We start from the raw sequence: 21,704 nt of genomic DNA, 5'->3' as shown, positions 1-21,704 counted from the left end.
AGACGAACAGCCTGGAACGCAACAGAGACTGCAACTCTTCGACTCTGCCATTCTTCATATCTGCTGCTACGCTAACAGGAAGTTGTTTTACACGTCATTGACGTATTTCCGGTCGAAAAATGCGGAAGTGTGAAAAAGGTCTATTTCTAAAGATATTAACCTGTCTGTATGTTTTTCAAAGCACCTATATTCACCACAGACTGAATCTATATGTCTGAAAGCAGAAAAATGAGGTTTTGTGAAGCACAAACAAAAACAGATAGAAGAGCAATACTGGGTTGAGAACGCTGCTTTTATTTGGCTCTGATGGTTTCCCCAACTGTAAACAGATGTGCTGTAATGTTTGATGTGTGAAGTGAAACAGCTTTTATCAGATGAACTAGCAGTCCTGGGTTGACGCCAAGGTTCATTCTCATCCCTTCTGTTTGAACAAAACATACACGCACACAGACATACACACACATACACACACACACCCACCCACACACATATATACAGTGTATATATATATATATATATATATATATATATATATATATATATATATATATATATATATATATATATATATATATATATATATATATATATGCATACATACAGTACATATGTGTGCATTCAGTCCTTACAGAAGCTCAGTGTGTCATTAATGACAAGTTTAATGAGACTTTCTCCATGGACCAGCGACCAGGCCAGAACTTCAGAAGGATTATAGAATGTTTTATTTCCTCTCACAGTGTGGGATGTTTTTCATTATTGCACAGTACAGACGCTTACAGAATCATTTATTATCAAGAGCTCCACAGCTGTGCCACTGTGCAGCAAGTAAAACTCTAACTCTTCAGCCAGAAGGAGACATTATGTCTTATTAACTGAATATTTAGGTGTACAGCTTTTATTTTCTCAAGACAATTATGCATTTTTTAAGATGCCCTTAGAGTACATTTTTAGTGTGACTGGTACACCAGATTTTGTTTTGTAATTATTGCTACAAAAAAAAAAAAGTCAAGAAATGAGTAAGAAGAAGTACAAGCATTATGGAATAAACTGTTAACCTACTATTCAACTTCTGCATTTCTGGTGCTTGTTCACTTTAGCTGTGAGAACAGTAATGTCTTCCTGCTTAAAGTGGGAGGCCTGCAGTGAGGAGCGTGGGAAGAGAAAAGTAGATGTGAAGGTTCCTTTGGGTCACCGACTTGGACTGAATGAGCAGCTGTAAATGTGTGTGTTTGTAGTTGTGTACAAAGAAGCAATTCATTTACATTTGTATTCATCTTGCGTTTTTTTGCTGTCGGTTTTGTTTTTTGTCCTTAAATTTAATAAGTGTTGTGTAAATACTAGCTTGCCAGAACTTGAAGACATCTTATGTCAGGAAAATTGGTGTAAGTATTGCAGTTTATTCATTTATTTTTGTCCCATCTTCACAGACAAGTAACCTCAAGAGATGGGAAAATATAGGTTATGTTGGTTTTTTTTTTTTTTACAATCCATAAAACGGTCTTCATCTTTTCTTTCAGATCTCTGTGTGTCTTTTTTAAAATATGTGTTTGTGTAGGAACAGATTTTCATCATGTAAAATGCTGTTTGAAGAAGTTTCTGGTATAACTGGGGAACAGTCATTAAAATGCTAGAGAAATAGACAAGATAAATGAAAGCTATATATATATATCTATATATATATAGATATATATATATGTGTGTGTGTGTGTGTTAGCTGGAATGGAGCAATGACATTGCTGAATACCTAATCACAAACAAACAAAAAAAGAACCCACAGGAATAAAACATTTTTTTTCTTTTTTTCCCAAAAATAAAGAAAGAGAATTGAAGCTACCAACTAAACGACAAGGCAAAGGTCTGAACACATTTTTCTTATCAAATGAATGAAGGTTTTGTGCCACAAGACAAAAACTTCTTCGTCTAGTAAAAAAGGATGAAATTGTGTCTCTGATCTATAGAATCTCCCTCAGTTTGTCTCATGTCATTTCCAAGCATTGGAATGAACTTAGCAAATCAATCCAAAACAGCATTATAGCATAGATCAGTAAAGGTTAGTTTTTATTCGTTACTATTTTAAACTTTTTCCTTCCAGGCATGCATTTGTAAGAAAGATTTAGTTAAAGTAAGTAAAATAAAGCTTTATACAAATAGTGCATTTCAAATAAATAATGCTACATGCTGTTACCTTCTGGACATTATATACTTGTGTAAAGATGAGATTAAAACACTGCAATTATTTCATTAGCCAAAGGTTTGCTTCTGTGATTGGACTTTTTTTTAACAGACCATTAATAATCTAAGGCTTTGGAGTGAGGTTACCTTCTCTGTTTTAAAACATTCAATTTTCAATTTTCTTTATTCCAAACACAAATAAAAATAAACACAAGTTTAAAATAGATATAACAAGACGTGTGCTTGAAAAGGAGTGGGTTGAAGGGAAATCTTGTATGATCCCACCCCTTTTTTTTCTTTTAAAGCACTTGATGATGTGTGTATTTCTATTTACAGTTTTGTTCAAAATATTAAAATTACATTCTGAATAGCACTCTGAATAACGGAGATTAAAACAGCTTTATTTCACTGTGGTGACTTTGTAAATACATTCTTTTTCGACATTTTATTCAACACTGTTTGACATTTCTTTCTAACAATGAAAAAACAAACAGCTGGATGGGAAAAAAACTGTTCTGAAATTTCCGTTTTTACTCTACTTTTTAAATCATAAATTTCAGCTTCTTGTAAGAAGATGACATATTTTCTTGGATACTTAAAATGAAACTCATTAAACTAAATAAGTGAAACTGTAAGCAGCATGCTGCGTCCTGCAGAATGCCTTAACGGTTCACTGATCTCTCCTTACAGAAACTATTTTTATCATTCCCTCTGCACATCATGTAAAGATATGTATATAGTACACACTCGTCCACTACAATGTAAATAATAAAATAGTTTCCTTCTTGTAACTTATTGTCAATTTTTCAATGGCAAATCCCTTTCTTAATAAAATTTAATATTTATGTCTGACATCAGCACTCCAGTGAACAATCAAAAGTTTTCTTACTGCAAACTCTGCTGTAGATCTGAAAAGTTTTACAGTTTTCAGGTGGGCAAACAGTGTTGGTTTTTATTCCAGTTTTGGTTAACTTTTTTGTTAAACACTTAACCTAATAATTTTCATATCTAAATAAATGACAACTAGTGTCTGTCTGTCTGTCTACTAGTGTTGAAAGAAATCTTAACACAAATGTCTGATGTTAGTAATTACATAAAAACCTTGATCAGTCTTTAGGACATTTTACTTAGTGCATTTTTCGTAACTCTTCATCTATATTTTTATGTTTAAAGTAGCCCGACCATGAGCCTTTAACCTATTACAAAATACTGTATATGAATAGTATTTTCTGTTTGAGATCATTCATTTTAAACTTTATTGACTGAGGCATCTTTTTTTTTTGTTAGACCTTGTCAGACCGATTTATTTTGGCAATCTTAAAGTGTATTCTGTGCTTTGTAACTGTTTGGCCTGTTGTTTTAGCCTGTATGATATTATTTTAACTTCCTGTTTTATCGCTTTTTTTGTCTTTCTGGGGGAATGCAGATGATTTCTATTTGACTGTTGAACCGTCTTTATGTTCATCTTCATGGACGAAAGTTAATTTGCTCACATTATTCTTACTTTGTGCATTACAGTTTAATGTTGAGAACCTCTGGACTGGACCAGAAAAATTAAATGGTCTTTCATTTCACACATAAACCTGTCCAACATGAATAGATTCAACCTATCCATAAATGTTCAGAAGACAATGTTACTCAGAGGCATCTCACACACAGTTAAAGGCAAAAAGCTTTCCATTTGCTTCAACAAATCATTTGTGTTTCCAGGCTAACAAGCAAATGACTTCTCACCAATATAATGAACATTTGGCATTACGCACTATATACTTGTTTCTTTAGTTTTTGCAAAGATCATTTGAGATGATTGTGATACTGCAGTGCACAATATTCATCATTTTTTTTTCAAGAGGCTGATGGTTCTGAACTTTTAGACAATTCAATAAAAAACTTATTTTCTTTAGACTTCCAGTAAATCAAGGGCAGATAAATGCAATAAACTTTATAATAAATATCTTGATCCTTTATTCATGAGCTGGCCTTGATAAATCTGTTGTCAGTAATAGTGGTGCCTGCTCCGCTGCCCCTACGTAAATGAAACCATGCCTTTCAGGCCCACTATGCACTGCAATCTCCATATCATTTTGTTCGTTTGGGACGGCAAGTCTATTTTTTTCCATTTAGAGGTCAAAGAGTTGAAGGAGACATAAACTGATTGACAACCATGGGGACCAAGCGTTAAAATACTAATAACAAGTCAACACTTTGGTGAAAAACCCTTACTCAAAAAAGGAAGTGGGGTAGATGCCAGGCAAAAATCTTTTCCTAAATGTCATTATCTTTACAGTGTACTCTGGCTTGAAAAAATAGATTGTAAGTAAAAAAAAAAATGTCTGAGGGTGCTGAACTGGTTTCTGGTGGGTTTTTCAAATAGCAGTTATGCTGCTGGATCATGCTAAAGACTGGGTGCCGAGTCCAGGCCAGCTGAGAGCTGGTAAAAAGCTTAGGCTGGCTTAGTGGCTGTCTGCTACAGCGATTTGTTTGCAGATGGGGTATCCCATTCTTACCTTAACCATAGATTCACTGAGGAGAAAGAAGCCCAGTCTTTCATTTTTATAAAACATATTTTGCCACATGCAGATTGAAAACCATTTGGATTCATTTCTTATTCTTTTTCTCTCAATGTTCATCATGGAAAAACACCAAGATGAAGGCTTACAGGGATAAAGGAAAGTTTGAAAAAAACAGAAATCAGGTTGTCTTCCAAATTCCTTTTTCCCCCTTTTTGTCTGACAAATATGGGTTCTACATGTTTAAGCGTAAATATTTAAATGTTCCATGTAAACTGTAAAAAGTACGACGGAGTATTAGGGCCACAAAAAAAAAAAATTAGAGCCACCAAAAAAAAAAAAAAAAGTAAAATTACGAGATTTTATCTCGTAAATTTAGGAGATAAAAACTCGTAAATTTAGGAGATAAAAACTCGTAAATTTAGGAGAAAAAAACTCGTAATTTTAGGAGATTACAGTGGAAGTGAGCATGCAGAGCAGCAGGTGAACGCCGTGCAGCCGCAGAGAAGACCGACTAAACTTTGTTGAACAGGTGAGCTGAATGTTTATTGATAACGTTCCAAATGTCTGGAAGGTCATTTGTTTGATTTACGATTCATTAAAGTTTTATTTATTGATGGTTGGTTTGCAGGATCTCTGCAGCCCGATGAAGCCGTCGTCGGTGTCCCTGCAGCTGTTTGCTTGAATCCTTTCTTCCTCCACCAAAGACAAGACTCTACGTCTGTGGGACGCTTCCGTCACACAAAAGGAGGAGCACTTTTTTTTTTTGGCATTTTCAACGTTCCAAAGCCAATATAAAACACTATTTTCATTCCTCTTTATTGTTTTATTCTGAAACGGGACATTTCATCTGCAGGAGGGGGCGTTTGTAAGACTGTTTACTTCCGCATTGGTGTTGGGATGACAGGTTCATGACGTAATGAGACAAATGAACTTCAGGATATGTGAATGAAAAGGAGAATAAAGGCTGCAGCGATTGTCTACACCCAAACGTGTCTCTGAGCTCCTTATTTTATATATTAAACTCCGCTTTACTGACACTGAACCCCGGAAAGACTGCTACACGGAAAATAATCTGATTTTGAGTCGCCAAAAGGTTCAGAATCTCTTTGTTTTACACCTATAATAATCCGGAAATGAAGCTTCACAAAAGGCTCCACATACTTCATCTTCAAGCTAGGTTCCGATAAACGGACAACTTCGGTGTTTTTTCCTTAATCTACGACTTTTTTCTCGTAAATTTATGAGATTTGAAGTCGTAAATTTATGACATAAAAAGTCGTAAATTTACGAGTTTTTATCTCCTAAATTTACGAGATAAAATCTCGTAATTTTACTTTTTTTTTTTTTTGGTGGCTCTAATTTTTTTTTTTTTTTGTGGCCCTAATACTCCGTCGTAAAAAAGTAAGTTGTAATGATAAAACAGTAAAGGTGAAGTTCAGGGTGGGCACATGGGAAATCAGAGTTTGATTCCCAGCCGGCGTGATGAGCTTCATCCAGTGAGGGTCTTTGGGCAAGACCCTTCACGTTACTGCCTCCGAACTGTGTAGCCACAAGGGGCCCCCCAAGTCTGGGCCTGCCTACAGGGTTGTGTCCGGAAGGGCATCCAGTATAAAACTCTGCCAAACCATCATGTGCGAATTGGTAAAAGCTCATTTGCTATAGAGACCCTTGAAGGGACATGCTAAAAGGTGAACGTCGTGCAATGAACACTAAAAATTGCTAAAAAACAAAAAACAAAAAAAGAGGTTTGTATCAATTTTTTTTGTTTTGTGTCTTCTCCAATGGTCTTACAAAAGTTTTCTCTTGGTCTTGAGGATTGTAATACATGATTTGAAAGTATGTTATCAAAGAAAAAAACAAGTATTGTGGTGATGATTTAAATCCTCCCAGTGCCTTCCGTCATTCTATCCTTTAGTCTCCTTTTTTTGATTGTTGCACCTACAGTATGCTTTAATTATATCTACGCAGCTGTGAAAATTTGCAATTATTAACAACAGCTGTTAGCAATAGCAGCAAAATAGTTGTTTACACTGTCATCAGTAAACTAGCTGTCTTTTGGCATTAAGAAAGGTCTTAAAATATAAGGTTATGACCAAGAGGAACTAGAGAGCAAATTAGATGTTTGTGAATGTTTGTCTACACTAAAACACAAACATGGAGTTTGAGAAATGATAAAGAATATTTGGTGTCACACATTTGTTTGTGGCAAGTAAGCAGAAAAATGTACGCCCACGAAGATGAAGACATAATTCATTTAAAGTAAAACAAGGGGAAAAGGTAAGAGAAAGTCGATTCATATATATCATGTCTGTGAAGATTCTGGCAGATTTAACATGGTCTCAATTGAAATTTTCTTTCCTGTTGGAAGTCATACTGTATGTATTTTGGTGCACTGCAGTTCAAGAGTTAATGCTTTAAGCATATATTTTGTATGGGGATCATGATCCCCCCCTATGCTTTAGCCACATGTTAACATGTGGTAAGAACATTTGTGGCTCAGTGTATACCTGCTTTTAAATCAAAAATCTTTTTCCCAGCTGCAGATCCTTTTGAAGCAAACTACATATACTGCAGTGCAGCACAACTAACCAAAGCTGCCATTGACCTCTTTATAAAGCATGAATTATGGGGGTAAGAATTAAAGTTAATAAAATGGAAGAACAGCTTAGAGAATGACAGACACTCTGAACTGGGTCATCAACAGCTGTTACCTCAATTCATCTCTAATAATATCCCTTAGCCCTGGGCCCAGGTCTGCTGGAGTTGCCTGTATAAAGGCTCAGACTGCTTGATGAATGAGTGTGCCAGGCAGAACTGTGGCTTCCCAGACTGCACCGCACAGCTAAGAGATTGCCACTGAGGAGAACCATGGTCAGCAAATCAATTCACAGCTCTTCAGAGGAGTACTCAGTGTTCACAAACTCATCTGCCTTTAAACGGGAAAGAATCTGCTGTCACCTTATTTCCTGTCCTGTCTGTGGAATGTTCCCCTGTCTTCTTTGGAGTGAGATTGGTGCAATTGAAGCGAATGCACCTACGCAATATTTGAACTGCTGCCTGTTCTGCAGGGTAGGATATGGGGATGTCAGAAGAGATTTAATTAACACCTGAAGGCTCTGTAAGCTTTTCACGCTATGCGCTGATAACAGCCAGCTTGCATCCAATTGGAAATTGGAAGCAATTTTTTACGTCTATTAATAGTTTGGAGTACATTCTACAACAGACAGATCTGAGATTCCTACATGGTACCTTGATTACCATATAAGAAGAGCTGTTATCTCACCCTGGGAAAAGGCTGCTGTAGACCATTTACAGCTTAGGCTTAGGAGCAGAAACAACTCATAATTGTGCTGTGCTGGGGAGTATTTTCCCTTAAATACAAAACTGTGTTTTGATACTTTGACCCAATTTCCAAAAAGTTTTTTAGGTAATAATTAAAGGTAAAACATTGTTGTCCATGTTCCAGTTAGAGCAAAATTGGCATGCACACAGAAGAGGCAAAAGGACACTGATTAACTTTCACTTCAGCTTTATGTTTACACAAGTTTAGATTAACGCAAGGATCTGTAAGAAACCCCAGCACCAATGTTTGCTGTGTTTTTCCTCACAACTTTCATGCCTGCAGTGAGAAAGATGCTGGTTTCCACAGCAGTGTCTGTGGTGAAGAAACGCTCCAATAAAAAAGGATCAAAATATTAAAAAATAGATTAAGAGAAGTGTTTAATAAACAAATACTTAATTGATTTTCTATTTTTAAAAGGGTTTTTAAATAAAAAAGAAATCAAATCAATCTTTTTTTTATACTTCTTTTCATATCTGGTAACACAAAGTGCTGTACACTAAAATAATTATTATAAAACAAGTAAATTAATTTAGGAAGTAGAGCCCCCACCACCTCACATACAGTATTTTAATTTGTTCCTTGCCATAAGGTAATTAAATATTCTGAAGTGGTGACATTTTGAAGAACACAGTGCCCTTGTGTAAAACAATTTTCAAATACGTTGAATGACATGGCACATTTTATGTCAGTCAGACAACATTCAGAAAACAGAGGTCAGACCAATCATTTCTAATAAAGACTATTTCCTGGGTAGCAGGTGGATGCTTAGATAACTGATGTGAGAACTCATTTTGTTCTTCACAGTAAAAGCTGGAAATGCCAGCCTGCGGGTTGGAAGGTGTTTTTACTTTAGAAGATTAGATGGTTCTGTCTTGATACCGGTGCTTTAAAAGCTTCAGGAAATTTTAAGAAAATGGTTTTTTTTTTATCCGGTGAAAGTGAACGATTTTGTTCAGTCATGGTGTATTGCTTTTGTGTCAAATCGATATGAAGTACAGTAAATTAATTTTCAGAGAATTTAAGAACCTTAGTCTTGCATTCCATTATACCTGTTATAAAATAAAATAAAAAGTAATATTCATCTATTGTGTCGCCCTGACAATACAGGGTTTAGTCAGGAAGGGCATTCAGCATAAAACTCTGCAAAAATCACCTGTGTGTATCAGTCAAAGCTGATTAGCCATGAAGGCATATGCTTAAAGTTGAACAACTTTTAATTTTTACAATACATTTTTCTAGAGAAAAATGGTTCAAATAGTTTATAATTTATATTACCTAAAAATAGTTGTTACTTAAATCTGAAAAGAGAAGACACTTGGCAAACAAAGCAATAACAGTCCTAAATATGATTTTTTTATTCACTCATGATATGATGCCTTTGTCTTCTAAAATTGTAAAAAAAAAGAAAAGAATTTGCTTTAAAAAGTTATTTATGCTGATTAGGAATGGTTTATGAAAATCTCATGTTAAATTACTAAAATAAGTTTAACAACAAAAAAATAAACATTTGTGATCATTCTTGAGACAAACTTTATTTTAAATAAAGCTTTTGGGTAAGTGTGTAATTGAATGTGTTCTAAGAAATTATGGTTGTGAGATAAAATGAGCTTCCACATCATGAAGGAAAATATTAAACTAAGGCTTTCTTACCAAACTGCCCTTACTGGTGGATATGGGCTGAAAATGGGCAAGCCTGAATGTGGCTCACAGGACACATCAAAGTTGTAGACTGTAGGTGAGCCTGTAGAGAGAAAATGTTCAATGTTTTTTCTACATTTTCTATTACATATCCCTGAGAGGTAAACAGGACATGACCACATTAACTCTGTTCCTAACGGTTCCTTATTTGGAATAATACTTGTGAATTCCAGTCTTTTCCTAACATTCAATTGTAAGTGTCAAATCAAGTATTACTAATAGAAGGGTCATTACATTTGCCAGGACATGATGACAATTATTTATGCAAAATTAATATTTTTCCTCCCTTTCGCTGACAGAACTAAAATGAGAATGGAGTATCTTAGTGTTAAATCTAAGCAGCACAAGAAAACACATCTGTCTTTAGGTTGTTGTTTTACTGGTAATGCTCAGCACTGAAATTAAATTGATTTATGACTGATCTTTGGTCCGCTGGATAGGCTTTAATACTGCAATGAACCACACCAGAGTTTTTTTGTGAGCCACACATAGAACAGCAAAAGGACCAAGCCAGAGTACATTTTGCTCCAAAGAATGGCTCTTTTGCTAATTGTGATGACATAGTGTTCCTGTGCACCAGCTGCTGGCTTGGGTTGTAGAGGTGCACTACAGCAAAGGCACCTGCACTTGAGAATGCTATAGAAGCAATGACTGATCTTGTGGCAAATGGAAGGAGTAAATGCCTCTCTCCCCATAATATATTGACAAACATGTTAGAAAGAGTTTATATTTTGCTAGCTAAAGTCAGTGAACAGCAGATGCAGGAGCAGACGTGGCAGTTTAGTACTCCGACCCACAAGTGATGATGAGCACTGCCGGGGAGAGAAGTGGCATGAAAAAAGACACGAGTGAAGAGGAGGAACAGTCTGTTGCAGGGGAATTAACTTTCACCATCCATTGATGGAGTGCATTCTATACTGTGTAGTTCTTTAAAGGACACTAGTTGCACAATCGCACACTGATCCTTTTCCTCCTGGGAAACGCAAAGTTGAGGAATGTGTGTCGGTCAATAACTTGTGTGTCAATAGAAGGTGAAGGTACAATGGCAGGAGAATGGTCTGTGAGTTGGGAACCGTAGCATTGTTCTTGAATCTGATTGGCAGGCAGTGCAGAGGCAAAGGTAAGGAGAGGCGAACATGTAGGAATCATGGGCCGTGAGAGAAAACTTGAGTTGTAATCTTGGTTGTTGGAGATACTATGGAAACCAAGAATCAGTCTGGCCGGGAAGAATCCTATATAAATATGCAACTACAGTGCAATCCTCATGGCACAAACCAACTGGTATCGGATGAAGTAGACCCTAAAGGACTATTTACACAAGGTAGTCTCTGACAAACTGAGCTAAGCTAGAGCATGATTGTTCACTTTCTCTCACCTCTCTCTGGCCAGTGCTAACATTGTGCATAAAAAAATAGACTTGAGTGGAGTGACTGTCTCACAAACCCCATAAATTAAAGATTGTTGAGCTTGTAGAAAGCTGATGTCCCACAGAAAGCAATATTATGTTTTACAGTAAGGTTTGCTTTGTACAGGATAATGCAAACTGAAGTTTGTAGGTTGGCTTGAAGAGTTACAAGAAGCATTAAGCCATTTTAAGCAAATGACACTCAACATAAGGTGTCAACAACACAGCTGAGGAGAATTTACCCAGTACATTTAGTGATTGGACCTGATGTGTACCATGCTAGTGTCCGCTGAACCAAGAATATCCCCCTCTCTACAACCAGCCTTCGCATGTTTGAGTCATGGGGAGCCATCACACTAGCCAAAGGAACTGCACTTTGGGGTCAAATGGTCACTGGGACGGTATAGATTGCCTGGAGCAAAAAGTCAGTGAAAGACTTGACTAAAGAAAGAGCAAAGGTTACTTTGTGTAGTCCACACAAGAATTCAAAAAATCTCCAACCCCACCTAAACAACAAAAAAGCCCTGAAACCGTGGTGCAAAAGCCACTTATCTTTGTGCTTTCCGTGAAACTTGTATTCAACAGCAGCTTTGTGACGACGGGTGACACTTTTTGCTATTGGGATAGCTCAAAACATTATGCTGCAGTGTTGCTGCTATAAAAAATATTAGCAAAAAAAAAAAAAGTTCTTTAAAAACAAAAAATGAAGTTCCATACCATTTACAATTGAGAATCGCATAGAAACTTTTACTTCTTAGGACTTTGAGTTTTTATTTTTTTTCATTTTTTCTGAATTTTCGTCATGAGCTTCCACAAATTAAATTGGAAAAAAACCCTGCGCAGCCCAATCAGAGATTTAAATATATATGGTTAAAAAAAGTAAAAGAGTGATGGCTCTCAACTGTATCCTTTAATAAATCCTCCATCAAGACACGCCAATTTTTCACACTGAATTAAAGTGTTCTCTGAGGAGCAGATGGTTCCCTGATGGGCCTGTGATGTAACTACGGAGCACAGTTGTCCTGGTAATAGAAAGAAAAGGAAAAGAAGTGAGGGTTGCTAAGGTTTTGGGTGCCATTGGGAGAATCATGTACTACTTGGATATTACCCCGCTGAGGCAGCATTGAAAGACTTTAGCATCAGTATGCTGTGAGCCAATTTCATGGCTAATATCCTCTGTGTGAAGGAGTGCGACAGGTCAATTCTACCTCAGCAGGAATGACTTGGCCTTGTTGGAGTTGGACATCACATTCACTTACAGCTTATTGGTATTTAAATGAGGCATGAAAAAAATCATGCAAATTAAAGATTAATCAGATGAATGGATTTATGTTGAAAACATACTAATAATTTGTGCTTTACATTGTCCATAGCTTTTTAACTGATGCTTTGAGAGGACTGTGCTTCAGTACGCATTCTATAGCAGCAAAAAATAAAAAAATATATTAAATGCAAACAAAAATGGCAACTGTGCAAACAAAAAAAGTAACTGCAAATACAAAGAAACGCTACAAATAACCGCCATCGCACAGAAAAAAAGTGCAAATCCACTTGTTGGATTGGTTCTTTTTTGTATTTATTTACTTTTTTCCTTTTGTTTTACTACTATCGCTTATCTTCTTTCCAGTTACTTTTTGGCTGCAATCGCGGTTGATAATCTTAGCATTTCTTTTTATTTGCAGTTACTTTTTTGTTTGCACAGTTGCCTGTTTTGTTGGGAGTGATTGCGGTTCTCGGACACATGAATTTATTGGAGCAATTTAAAAATATTGGAAAACAGTTCTAGCACAGGGTAAGTGTGATGTATGGTTAATGGTGCTCTGAGTTAAACATTTGTAAAATTTTATTTCTACCCATTTTCGTGTTGAGAGGCCAACATGTTTAAATGAACATGTCCTCCTCACGCAAATACCCACATTAGTTAATATAATAGTGATTATTATTAACTTTTTTTTTTAAATTGATTTACTTTGTGATTTCTTAAATTTTTTCTTACAGCCCCTGTAGTGTTCCCTGAAAGTATTCATACTTCAAGGTTATGATTAAATTCAAGGAGCACTATCAGTAAAACATTTTAATCTGTGCTTTCATTGGTCCCTATTTTTTTTTTTTTACTTTGATTACATGCATGTTTAAATTTGACTATAAAACAAATGTTAAGACGCAACTAGATTCTGACTGGATCCGATCCCAAATCTCCAGCCCAGGCGGTGCTACCTTATCACTGGTCTGTATTTTTCTGCACTTGGAAGTATTTAATAACACGCACAATACATGTCTTTAAACATCTTTCACTTGTGCAATATATTGTCACATGAAAGAAATTATGGTATACCCTCTCAAACTGAATTTGATACTGAATCATTGTATGATGCTTGAAATATTTGGAAATGCATCAAACATAGGATTTATAATCAATCATATTATTTGTGTATCATTGCCAAATGGCAATAATGCAATGTTTTTGGCACCTTTTTTTTAATACTGTTGTCTTTGAGAATGTGCCAACAGCTGTGATAGATGAATCAGTGTAGAACAGGTTGCATCAACATGGAGTAACTAATAACTGAAAGTGGCTTTTACTCTAAATCAGGGGTCGGGAACCTATGGCTCGCGAGCTATATATGGCTCTTTTGATGGTCACATGTGGCTCGCAGACAAATCTTTAATTATACTTTTTTTTTTTCATTAGTCCAGTCCTTCTCGGGCGCGATGCGATGCCAGAGGCGCGCAGTAGTAGCAGTGCTTAGAGAGAGAAATCTGCGCCAGCGCTATCAGTTACTATTATCTATTATTTCACAGAGTTTGTACCAGCTGGAAACCTGTGAATTGACGTGCCTAAAACTGCGCGCTCCCGTCTCTGAGAAAGAGCGCGCAGATGCGGGGACGGGATGTGTGAGGGAGAAAGCAGAGGGTGGGGGTGAGGGGTTGTGGGGACAGGCAGCAGGTGAATCGCGCAGGGATTGTAAAAACGTAAAACCCGCTGCCCGTCACTCACTGCAGCGTGTGAGTGTGTGTTTGGCTCCCCGTCTGCATGTGAGCAGTCTTTGTCACATCTACAGAACATTCAGACCTATGATCACGTTTAAAGTCTCAACGCCTGCATGAAGCAGAAACTCACCACGTATCAACCAGACTAGACCATCAGCAAAACCACCACGAGAAATACTCATCATTTATTAGCAACAGAATAACAATGTTATTAAAAAGAATCCACAGACTTATTGTACTTTAAAAATGTTGAAATTAAATCAAATGCACACATTCATTTGTATATTTAGTTTTAAACAAATTGTCGCGGACTGAGTTGGATGGCTGTTGGGCCGCCTTAAAAGTTCTGGAGTTCATTGAACGCGTCAAGCAGAGATCTGATTGGCCCTCAGTTCTGTCGCTCAGCCTGTTGTTAGGTAGTTTGGACCAATGGGGTTCAGCTGTGGGCCGAATCAGGGAAATGGGAGGGCTGCAGCGGGAGCAGGGGAATATAAAGTTGGGAGAAGCGCTCTCGTCTCGGCGGGAGAGATTCAGGAGTTGCTGAATTAATTGAACGCCGTTTGTTGCGGTCTGCAGTAATCGGAATAAAGAAATTTAAAAGAGGTTAAGTCTCCGTGCCTCAGTGTGGGGAAGGGACACTACATTATTGTATGGCTCTTTCCAAATTACATTTCAAAATATGTGGCATTTATGGCTCTCTTGGCCAAAAAGGTTCCCGACCCCTGCTCTAAATAATAATCTAAAAAAAGAAAATCCCAAAGTAAATGATGGGGTTCACTAGAAATATAAACATCTTTAGCTAAGTCAGTTTATATATAATTTGTTACGTTTATATAATTGAAAATAAAGTCAGGCATGAAGGGGTTACAGCAGCAACAAGTACTTGTTTACCTCAAGCATAAGCTAGCACTGCCAGGGCTGGAGGTTCAAGATCTCGTCCAGTCAGAATCTAGGTCTTAAATAACATCTGGCACTAGACCTTTGTCTTTGCTGTCGCGACTCCTGTAGCAGCTAAAAAAACAAACAAAACAAAACAGAACATTATTCCCACTGCATTAGACTTGGCATTTAAAACATTATTGCCTTCATTCAATCATCTTCTAAACCTGTTTTGTCCCTTTCGGGGACACGGGCTGCCAGAACATATCCTGTCCACTCATGGTCACGTTGCCAGTCTGTCGCAGACATTATTGCCTTTTTACATTAAATTCCCCTTCAAATGAGCACTGTGAGTGTTTTTATTTTATTTTTTTAACCTTTTTTTTATTATTTTTTTTACTGCTTCACACTTTTTAACAGCTAGCAAGCATAAACAGTCACTGTATGTGTGTGAAGCCTGTCAGCAGCACAAGAGCACTGTTTCCCCTTTAGGAAGAAAGCAGCAGAAATAGACTGACACTCAGTAGTGGTAGTGGTAGGCAGGAGAGTAAGTACAGAGAACTGCTGGACTGCTTTGTGGCACGGTGCAGTGTGATTCTGAACTTGAAAGACTAAACCAAACTATTTTGAGTTTCTAGATAACTATAAACACATCAGTGTTTCCATTATGGGAAACAAAGTGGAGGCGTCAGAAAGCTGGGGGTTCAGGTGGACCACAGACTGGACTGACAGGCAAAAAGCCTATTTAAAAATACGGACAAAATGAGTTGTTCTAGCAGAGAAAGCTGAAGGTTTTCAGTGTTTAAAGCAAGATTTTTGAAAATTTTGTGGTGTTTAGGGGATTTGTGCTTTCCGAACATCAGAGCCGCTGAAAAAAAACAAACAAAAAAACAACTACAACATTTTAAAGAAGGGTCTCTGTGCTGGGGAAATCTTCAAAACCTTGATCTTCCAAAGAAAAAAAAGGATAATTGGTAAAATACCGTATCTTTCTCTTCGCAGATGGTCTTCTAATGAGAACATAACATCTGTATAAAGCAGTGCATATTGATAATTTCAATGTCTGATTAATGCAATTACTTCATTTCCATTAATGCTCCTTTAATTAAAATTAGATGGACTTTAATTAGAGTTTTTGTAGTATTGCGTGTCATTAACACTGCTAGAGATTAAAATATCTTGTTAGATTCATTTTTAAAGAAGAGACATAAACTTATACCTGAATAAGTCCATAAGAAATCTCTGGTATCGTGAACTGCATGGGGATCTTTTAGATTTATGTAATCCTTACATAATGCAGTACATTAAATATCAAAATTGCACTTTACTTGCCTAGTAAAAAAGGGTGATGCATAAGGCCTACAGAAATTTAAATTAGTGTAAAAACTGTCTGAAGTTTTAGGGCTGATGAATTTGAGGATAAAGATTCTAGCTGAAAGTTTCAGGCTGTGCATTTTCTGATGAACGAGGCCATTTGCTTCTGTAATACTCCTGATTTGCATAATTTAATGTAACTTTGTGAAACTCAAAAGTTGCTCAAACAACTTATGAATGTAGAAAGATGCAGATTCAAATCCCCAGATATGGCAAACTTATCAGATTGGAATTGATCCTGTGTAAAGGAAATCTTCATGTGAGTGCTTAAGTTCTGACTTAATATCTGTGTTTGTGTATGTGTCTGCCCAAAGGTCTTAGCAGCTATATTTGCTAGTGCATGTTGTCATGTTGTTAGGCTGATGCTTCCAAACTGCTCTTTCCTCACTGAAATGGGATTTGATCAAAATGGAGATAAAAAATGACTTGGATTAAGATATTGACTTCAAGAAGGGAAAGCTTTGGAAAGATAATAATCTCTTGGAAAAAAAACAACTCAAAATTATAAACTGCCATGCAGAAGATGTACTATATGGAAATTTCTATGTATAAAAGGGTTGAGCTGACTGTAGGAATTGCTGCAAGGAAATCAGAAGCAGAAATGAACACAGTCTGCCCTAAAAAAGAAATGTTATTCAATGGTACAGTTCCTTGTAATGGTTCCCAAAGCAACGAGCTTCTGATAAGAATAATACACTTCCAATTTATCGTCTGAAATAGTTAATGTCAGGCTGGTTTTTCATCTCCCTCACAAGAAGGAAGTTTATTTTTTCTATTTCTCAATTGGATAAAATTACAATCAAGTATGAAACTAAACGAGGTTGCTTCAGCTTAACAACTACTAAATAGAAATATTGGATACAGATACAACATTGGACTTTTTGCACTGATGTTATTGCTCTTATGAGACTGATTTTACCATTTAAATGAAAAGCAAAAACCTGTTGAAGCTCTTTGCTGTTGTGTTTGTTTTTTGGGGACATTTTTTCACGTTTCATATTCTTTATAAATTTATTCAAAACAGTGTCCGCTTTCTTTCTTTCAGTCGTTCTTTCTCTCTATTTTTATTTCTATCAAAACAAATTCCTCTGTAAGGGAAAACTGAACATGGAAGCAAAATGCAACCAATTACTTCCAGCTGTCAGTAATGTTTCTGGGATGTGAAAAGCAATGAAGCCAATTATGTTGTTTATGGCTGTCAGCGTTATTGTCAGTAGCAAACTGAAATACAAAATGAGAAAAACAACACGAAAAACATTTTTCTAAGGTAAGGTAATTTGTTTTAAGCATCTTTTTGGTCATTTATCCTAATGCTGAAATTAAATAAATTAAAATTACAAATGAACCACTAGCATATATTTTTATTTGTCTTGATCTGCAAATGAAATGTACCTTTAATGAGGGAAAAAACAAGTCTACACTAATGATAACCATCTGCTGTTACTTAGGATTTCAAGCCCTTGCAGAACCAAAATTGAAGTTGCTGAAAAGACAGAACATCAGCTTAGAGTTCTCATGTTCTCTTTCTATGGTCTGAAGTATTTGAGACTTTACACTACATTACCTAAAATATTCAATCACCTGTCATGACTCGCATATAAGTTGAAGTGTAATTTAATTACGAACCCAAAGAGTTCAAAAATGATGTCTGTCCACCTTTTGCAGCTATTACAGAGCTTCAATTCTTCTGGGAAGGCAGTCCACAAGGTTGAGGAGTGTGATTATAGGAATTTTTGACTATTCTTCTAAAAGCACATTGGTAAGGTCACACACTGATGTTGTTCAAGAAGGCCTGGTTCTCAGTCTCTGTTCCAGTTCATCCCAAAGGTGTTCTATCGGGTTCAGGTCAGGCCTCTGTGCAGGCCAGTCAAGTTCATCCACACCAGACTCTGTCATCCAAGTCTTTATGGACCTTTCTTTGTGCACTGGTGGAGTCATATTGGAAGGGAAAGATGCTCCCAACCTTCTGGGAGCATGGAATTTCTATAAATTGTTTTGGTATCCTGAAGTATTCAGAGCTCCTTTCACTTGGAGTTTGGGGCCAAGCCCTCAAAAACAACCCCACACCAAAATTCCATCCAACACTTTGCACTGGACTTGGTGATGTGTGGGTTGGAAACAGCTACTCGGCCATGGAAACCCATTCCATGAAGCTCTATGCCTACTGTACCTGGGCTAATCTGAAGTTCACATGAAGTTTGGAATTCTGGAGCAATAGGCTGTACAGAAAGTTGGTGACCCCTTTGCACTATGCACTTCAACATCCGCTGACCCCTCTCCGTCAGTTTACGTGGCCTACCACTTTGTGGCTAAATCGCTGTTGTTCCCAAACTGTTCCATTTTGTCATGATACACCTGACAGTTGACTGTGGAAGATTTAGGACTTTGTATTTGTTGCACAGGTGACATCCTATAACAGTTCTATGCTGGAATTCACAGAGCTCCTAAAAGCAACCCAGTCTGCATGCCTGAGTGCTTGATTTTATTATACACCTGTGCCCAGGCCAAGTGATTAGGACATCTGATTCTGATCATTTGGATGGGTGAACGAATACTTTTGGTAATATAGTGCTTGTTTTAAGCATTATATGTGATTCAAACTTTTGTCTTGGTTGCTTTGAAAACAAATAATGTAAAGAGAAGAAACATAGAAAAAAAAAGTCACGCCCCTCAGTTTTACTTTTGTAACATAACCATGTATGAACAAGCTGCATTTCTTTTTCATCTGGTTAACGTTGTAATTCTCTTTCCTATTGCTCTCATTAAAGGGGGATGATGTCCTGACAGTCATCAAAATGAAAGCTCAGTGGCCAGCCTGGCAGCCACTGAATGTGTAAGTAAAACATATTCTCTTAAGTGTCATAAAATCTCAAAAGAGTTTCAAACACATTTGTAACTTTTTTCTTTTTAATTGAACAACACTGGTCCAATTGTCTTTGTTTATGTGTTTTGATGGAATTACATTGCAGTGCATTCAGTTACTGTCTTTTAAAGCTTTTACACATAAAATGAAAAGCAGGGGCTCTGAAATTAAATTAGAATTTTAAATCAAAAACCTTCACATACCTCTCTTTTTCATTACATTTTTACTTTTCTTCTCATATACTCATATATATTGCTTCATATATATCTTGATTGTCAGTAAAATCAAGTTAAAATTGTAAATTCACATTTTTGATGAGTCTTGTCATGCCTTCTGGGATATACAGGAGCTGTCATTTTTATTTATGTGTGATTCAAGCCATCTCAAAAACATTGCTGTTTAAAAGACATTTATGAAGTGACAGATTATCAAAAGCCATTCTCACGTGTAAGTCTAGTTATTTTAATAAATCAAAAAATAGCCAGAAAGTCATTGGGTTGACAGGGAAGCAAATCTGTTTCGTAGCATTGTGGTTTTCTACTCAAAAGTCTCAACAAAGCTTTTGAAGCTTAGGTTATCATTCTACTGATAAGTGAAAACTCAGTGTATGCCCTGAAACTGCCAGCTTCTTCAGCTAACAGCCAACATGTTCGTTTATTCCATAGTTCATGAAAGCGGTTTAATTTTTTATTCATAAGAAAAACACGAACGTTTTGACTCAGCCAGTATAGAGAAACATCAGTGGATGAAGACGAAAGCAGTGATGTTCCCTCAACCGAAGGAGCTGTGAGAGAGTCCTGAGATTAAAATCTTTAAAATGAAATTGAAAATAAATAAATAAATCAGGCCATTTTGGTAACAGTAGTTCATACAACCATCATGACATGATGGTTGTATGAACTAGTGTTAATACAAGATAATATTTTTTACATTGTAAAAGAGAATATCAACTTTCCTGTTTTACAGTATCTAAGTAAAACTTCTTAGGTTACCGTAATTACGGCAATTTCTTTGATGAACATTACATGTTAACAGATTCATCTCTTCACTCTAAACTCACTTATAAAAGCAGTTGCCACTTTACCAGTAAACTTGGTTGGGTGGATGGTATGCCAATTTTTTCGTCTAAAGAGATGGGCTGTCTTGGGCTTCAGTGGACAGTAACCTAAGATGCACAATTGCATTAATTTGAAGGATTTTTATTAATAAAGAAAAGCAAAAGAAGGGATGAGGGGGTGTAAGAACTATATCAAACCTAAGAAAGAAAATATGTAGAAAAAAACCCATGCTTAAAAACCCAATACAATGAAAACGGTGTTTTTGGTGTTTTCGACCTGTTCTTGTAGCCTTTTTCTCATGACGGAGGGCAAAAGAAATTAAGCTTAAAACTGCATTTCTGTATTACAATTGGGGAGAATCAGCAACAGATGAAAAAAAATTCTGCTTGAAAAAGTTTTCAGTTGTGATGTAGAAACTGTGATGGGTGGGCTAAAGTCTCCCTGCTCCGCTTCATGCCGATACAGCCACTTGCAGACAGATAGAGCCAAACGTCTTTTTTTTTTCTTTGTGCTGGCATCTGGGTCAAAACTGTACAGCTGGAAATTGCTAGCCATTTTTGTTGCACGACTAACTTGCCTAAAAAAAAAGCATAATCATAATTAAATAATTAAAAGACCACTGGGAACACTTTTATTTTACAACAGCTCAAAAGATGATTGGAGTGGGAGTTTAACTATCACGTCACTTAAAATATAAGTGGCACCAACCAACTTAACTTGTGTTTATTGAACATAAATACCCTAAACTATGCGGAATGCACAGGATAACGAGTCTTACCTGAGTACTCTGTACATTTTGCCTTTCACACACTTCAACACAAGGGGGGTTGGGGATGCTGCTGCTCACAGGCATCAACATAACCAAAGAGCATGGGAAGAAACCGCTTAGTGTCTTTCCAGGAGCTTTAGGGGCGTCCATGCTGTGGAGCTTGACTGGTCAGTAGTCAGACCTCCACCATGCTGCCTCTGCAAAGAAAACGAGCATATGAGAAAACGCTTTCTAAAAACAGCCAGGATCTGCAAAAACAAAACCAAAAAAAACTCTGCATGTAACACCCCCACCCACCCCAGATCAAACATACATTTAGCAACAAGTTCTAATTAACCATTATCCCGAATCTCATGGAAAAAAAAAACATCTGCCAGCAAATTTTCAGAGCCCTTTATGTCAGATTTCCAGATGTCAAGGTTATATTTCTGACAAATCAGGGTCCACCTCATAGGTTGCTGGTTATTTTTGCACATTCTGTAGAAAAAAAACCAGAGGGTTGTGATCTATAAATCCTTAATTTGGTTCACAGCTGGAACCTAGATAAACTTCAGTGTTGCAAAACCAGTTATAGCACAGCAGTTTCCTGTTCTCTTGTTGAGTAGCGTTGCTGATGTTTACTGAACTTGATAGGACTAA

The 21,704-nt window shown here is 36.7% G+C and overlaps 1 protein-coding gene across 2 annotated transcripts in view; it reads left to right on the top strand.

Moving 5' to 3' along the window:
• The window catches only part of spon1a (spondin 1a), a 70,792-nt gene that overhangs the window by 32,005 nt on the left and 17,083 nt on the right, over positions 1 to 21,704 (top strand). For both annotated transcript variants that reach the window (XM_023953516.2, XM_023953515.2), the window contains exon 7: positions 19,144 to 19,208. In XM_023953516.2, the coding sequence (XP_023809284.1) occupies positions 19,144 to 19,208 (65 nt within the window). The remainder of the gene's footprint in view (positions 1 to 19,143; positions 19,209 to 21,704) is intronic.

Source organism: Oryzias latipes, chromosome 3, assembly GCF_053564925.1.
Source record: "Oryzias latipes strain Hd-rR chromosome 3, Olatipes_Hd-rR_3.1".
Classification (NCBI taxonomy): domain Eukaryota; kingdom Metazoa; phylum Chordata; class Actinopteri; order Beloniformes; family Adrianichthyidae; genus Oryzias; species Oryzias latipes.
The sequence above is the reverse complement of the archived record's forward strand: the minus strand, read 5'-3'. Positions and strand labels throughout refer to the sequence as shown.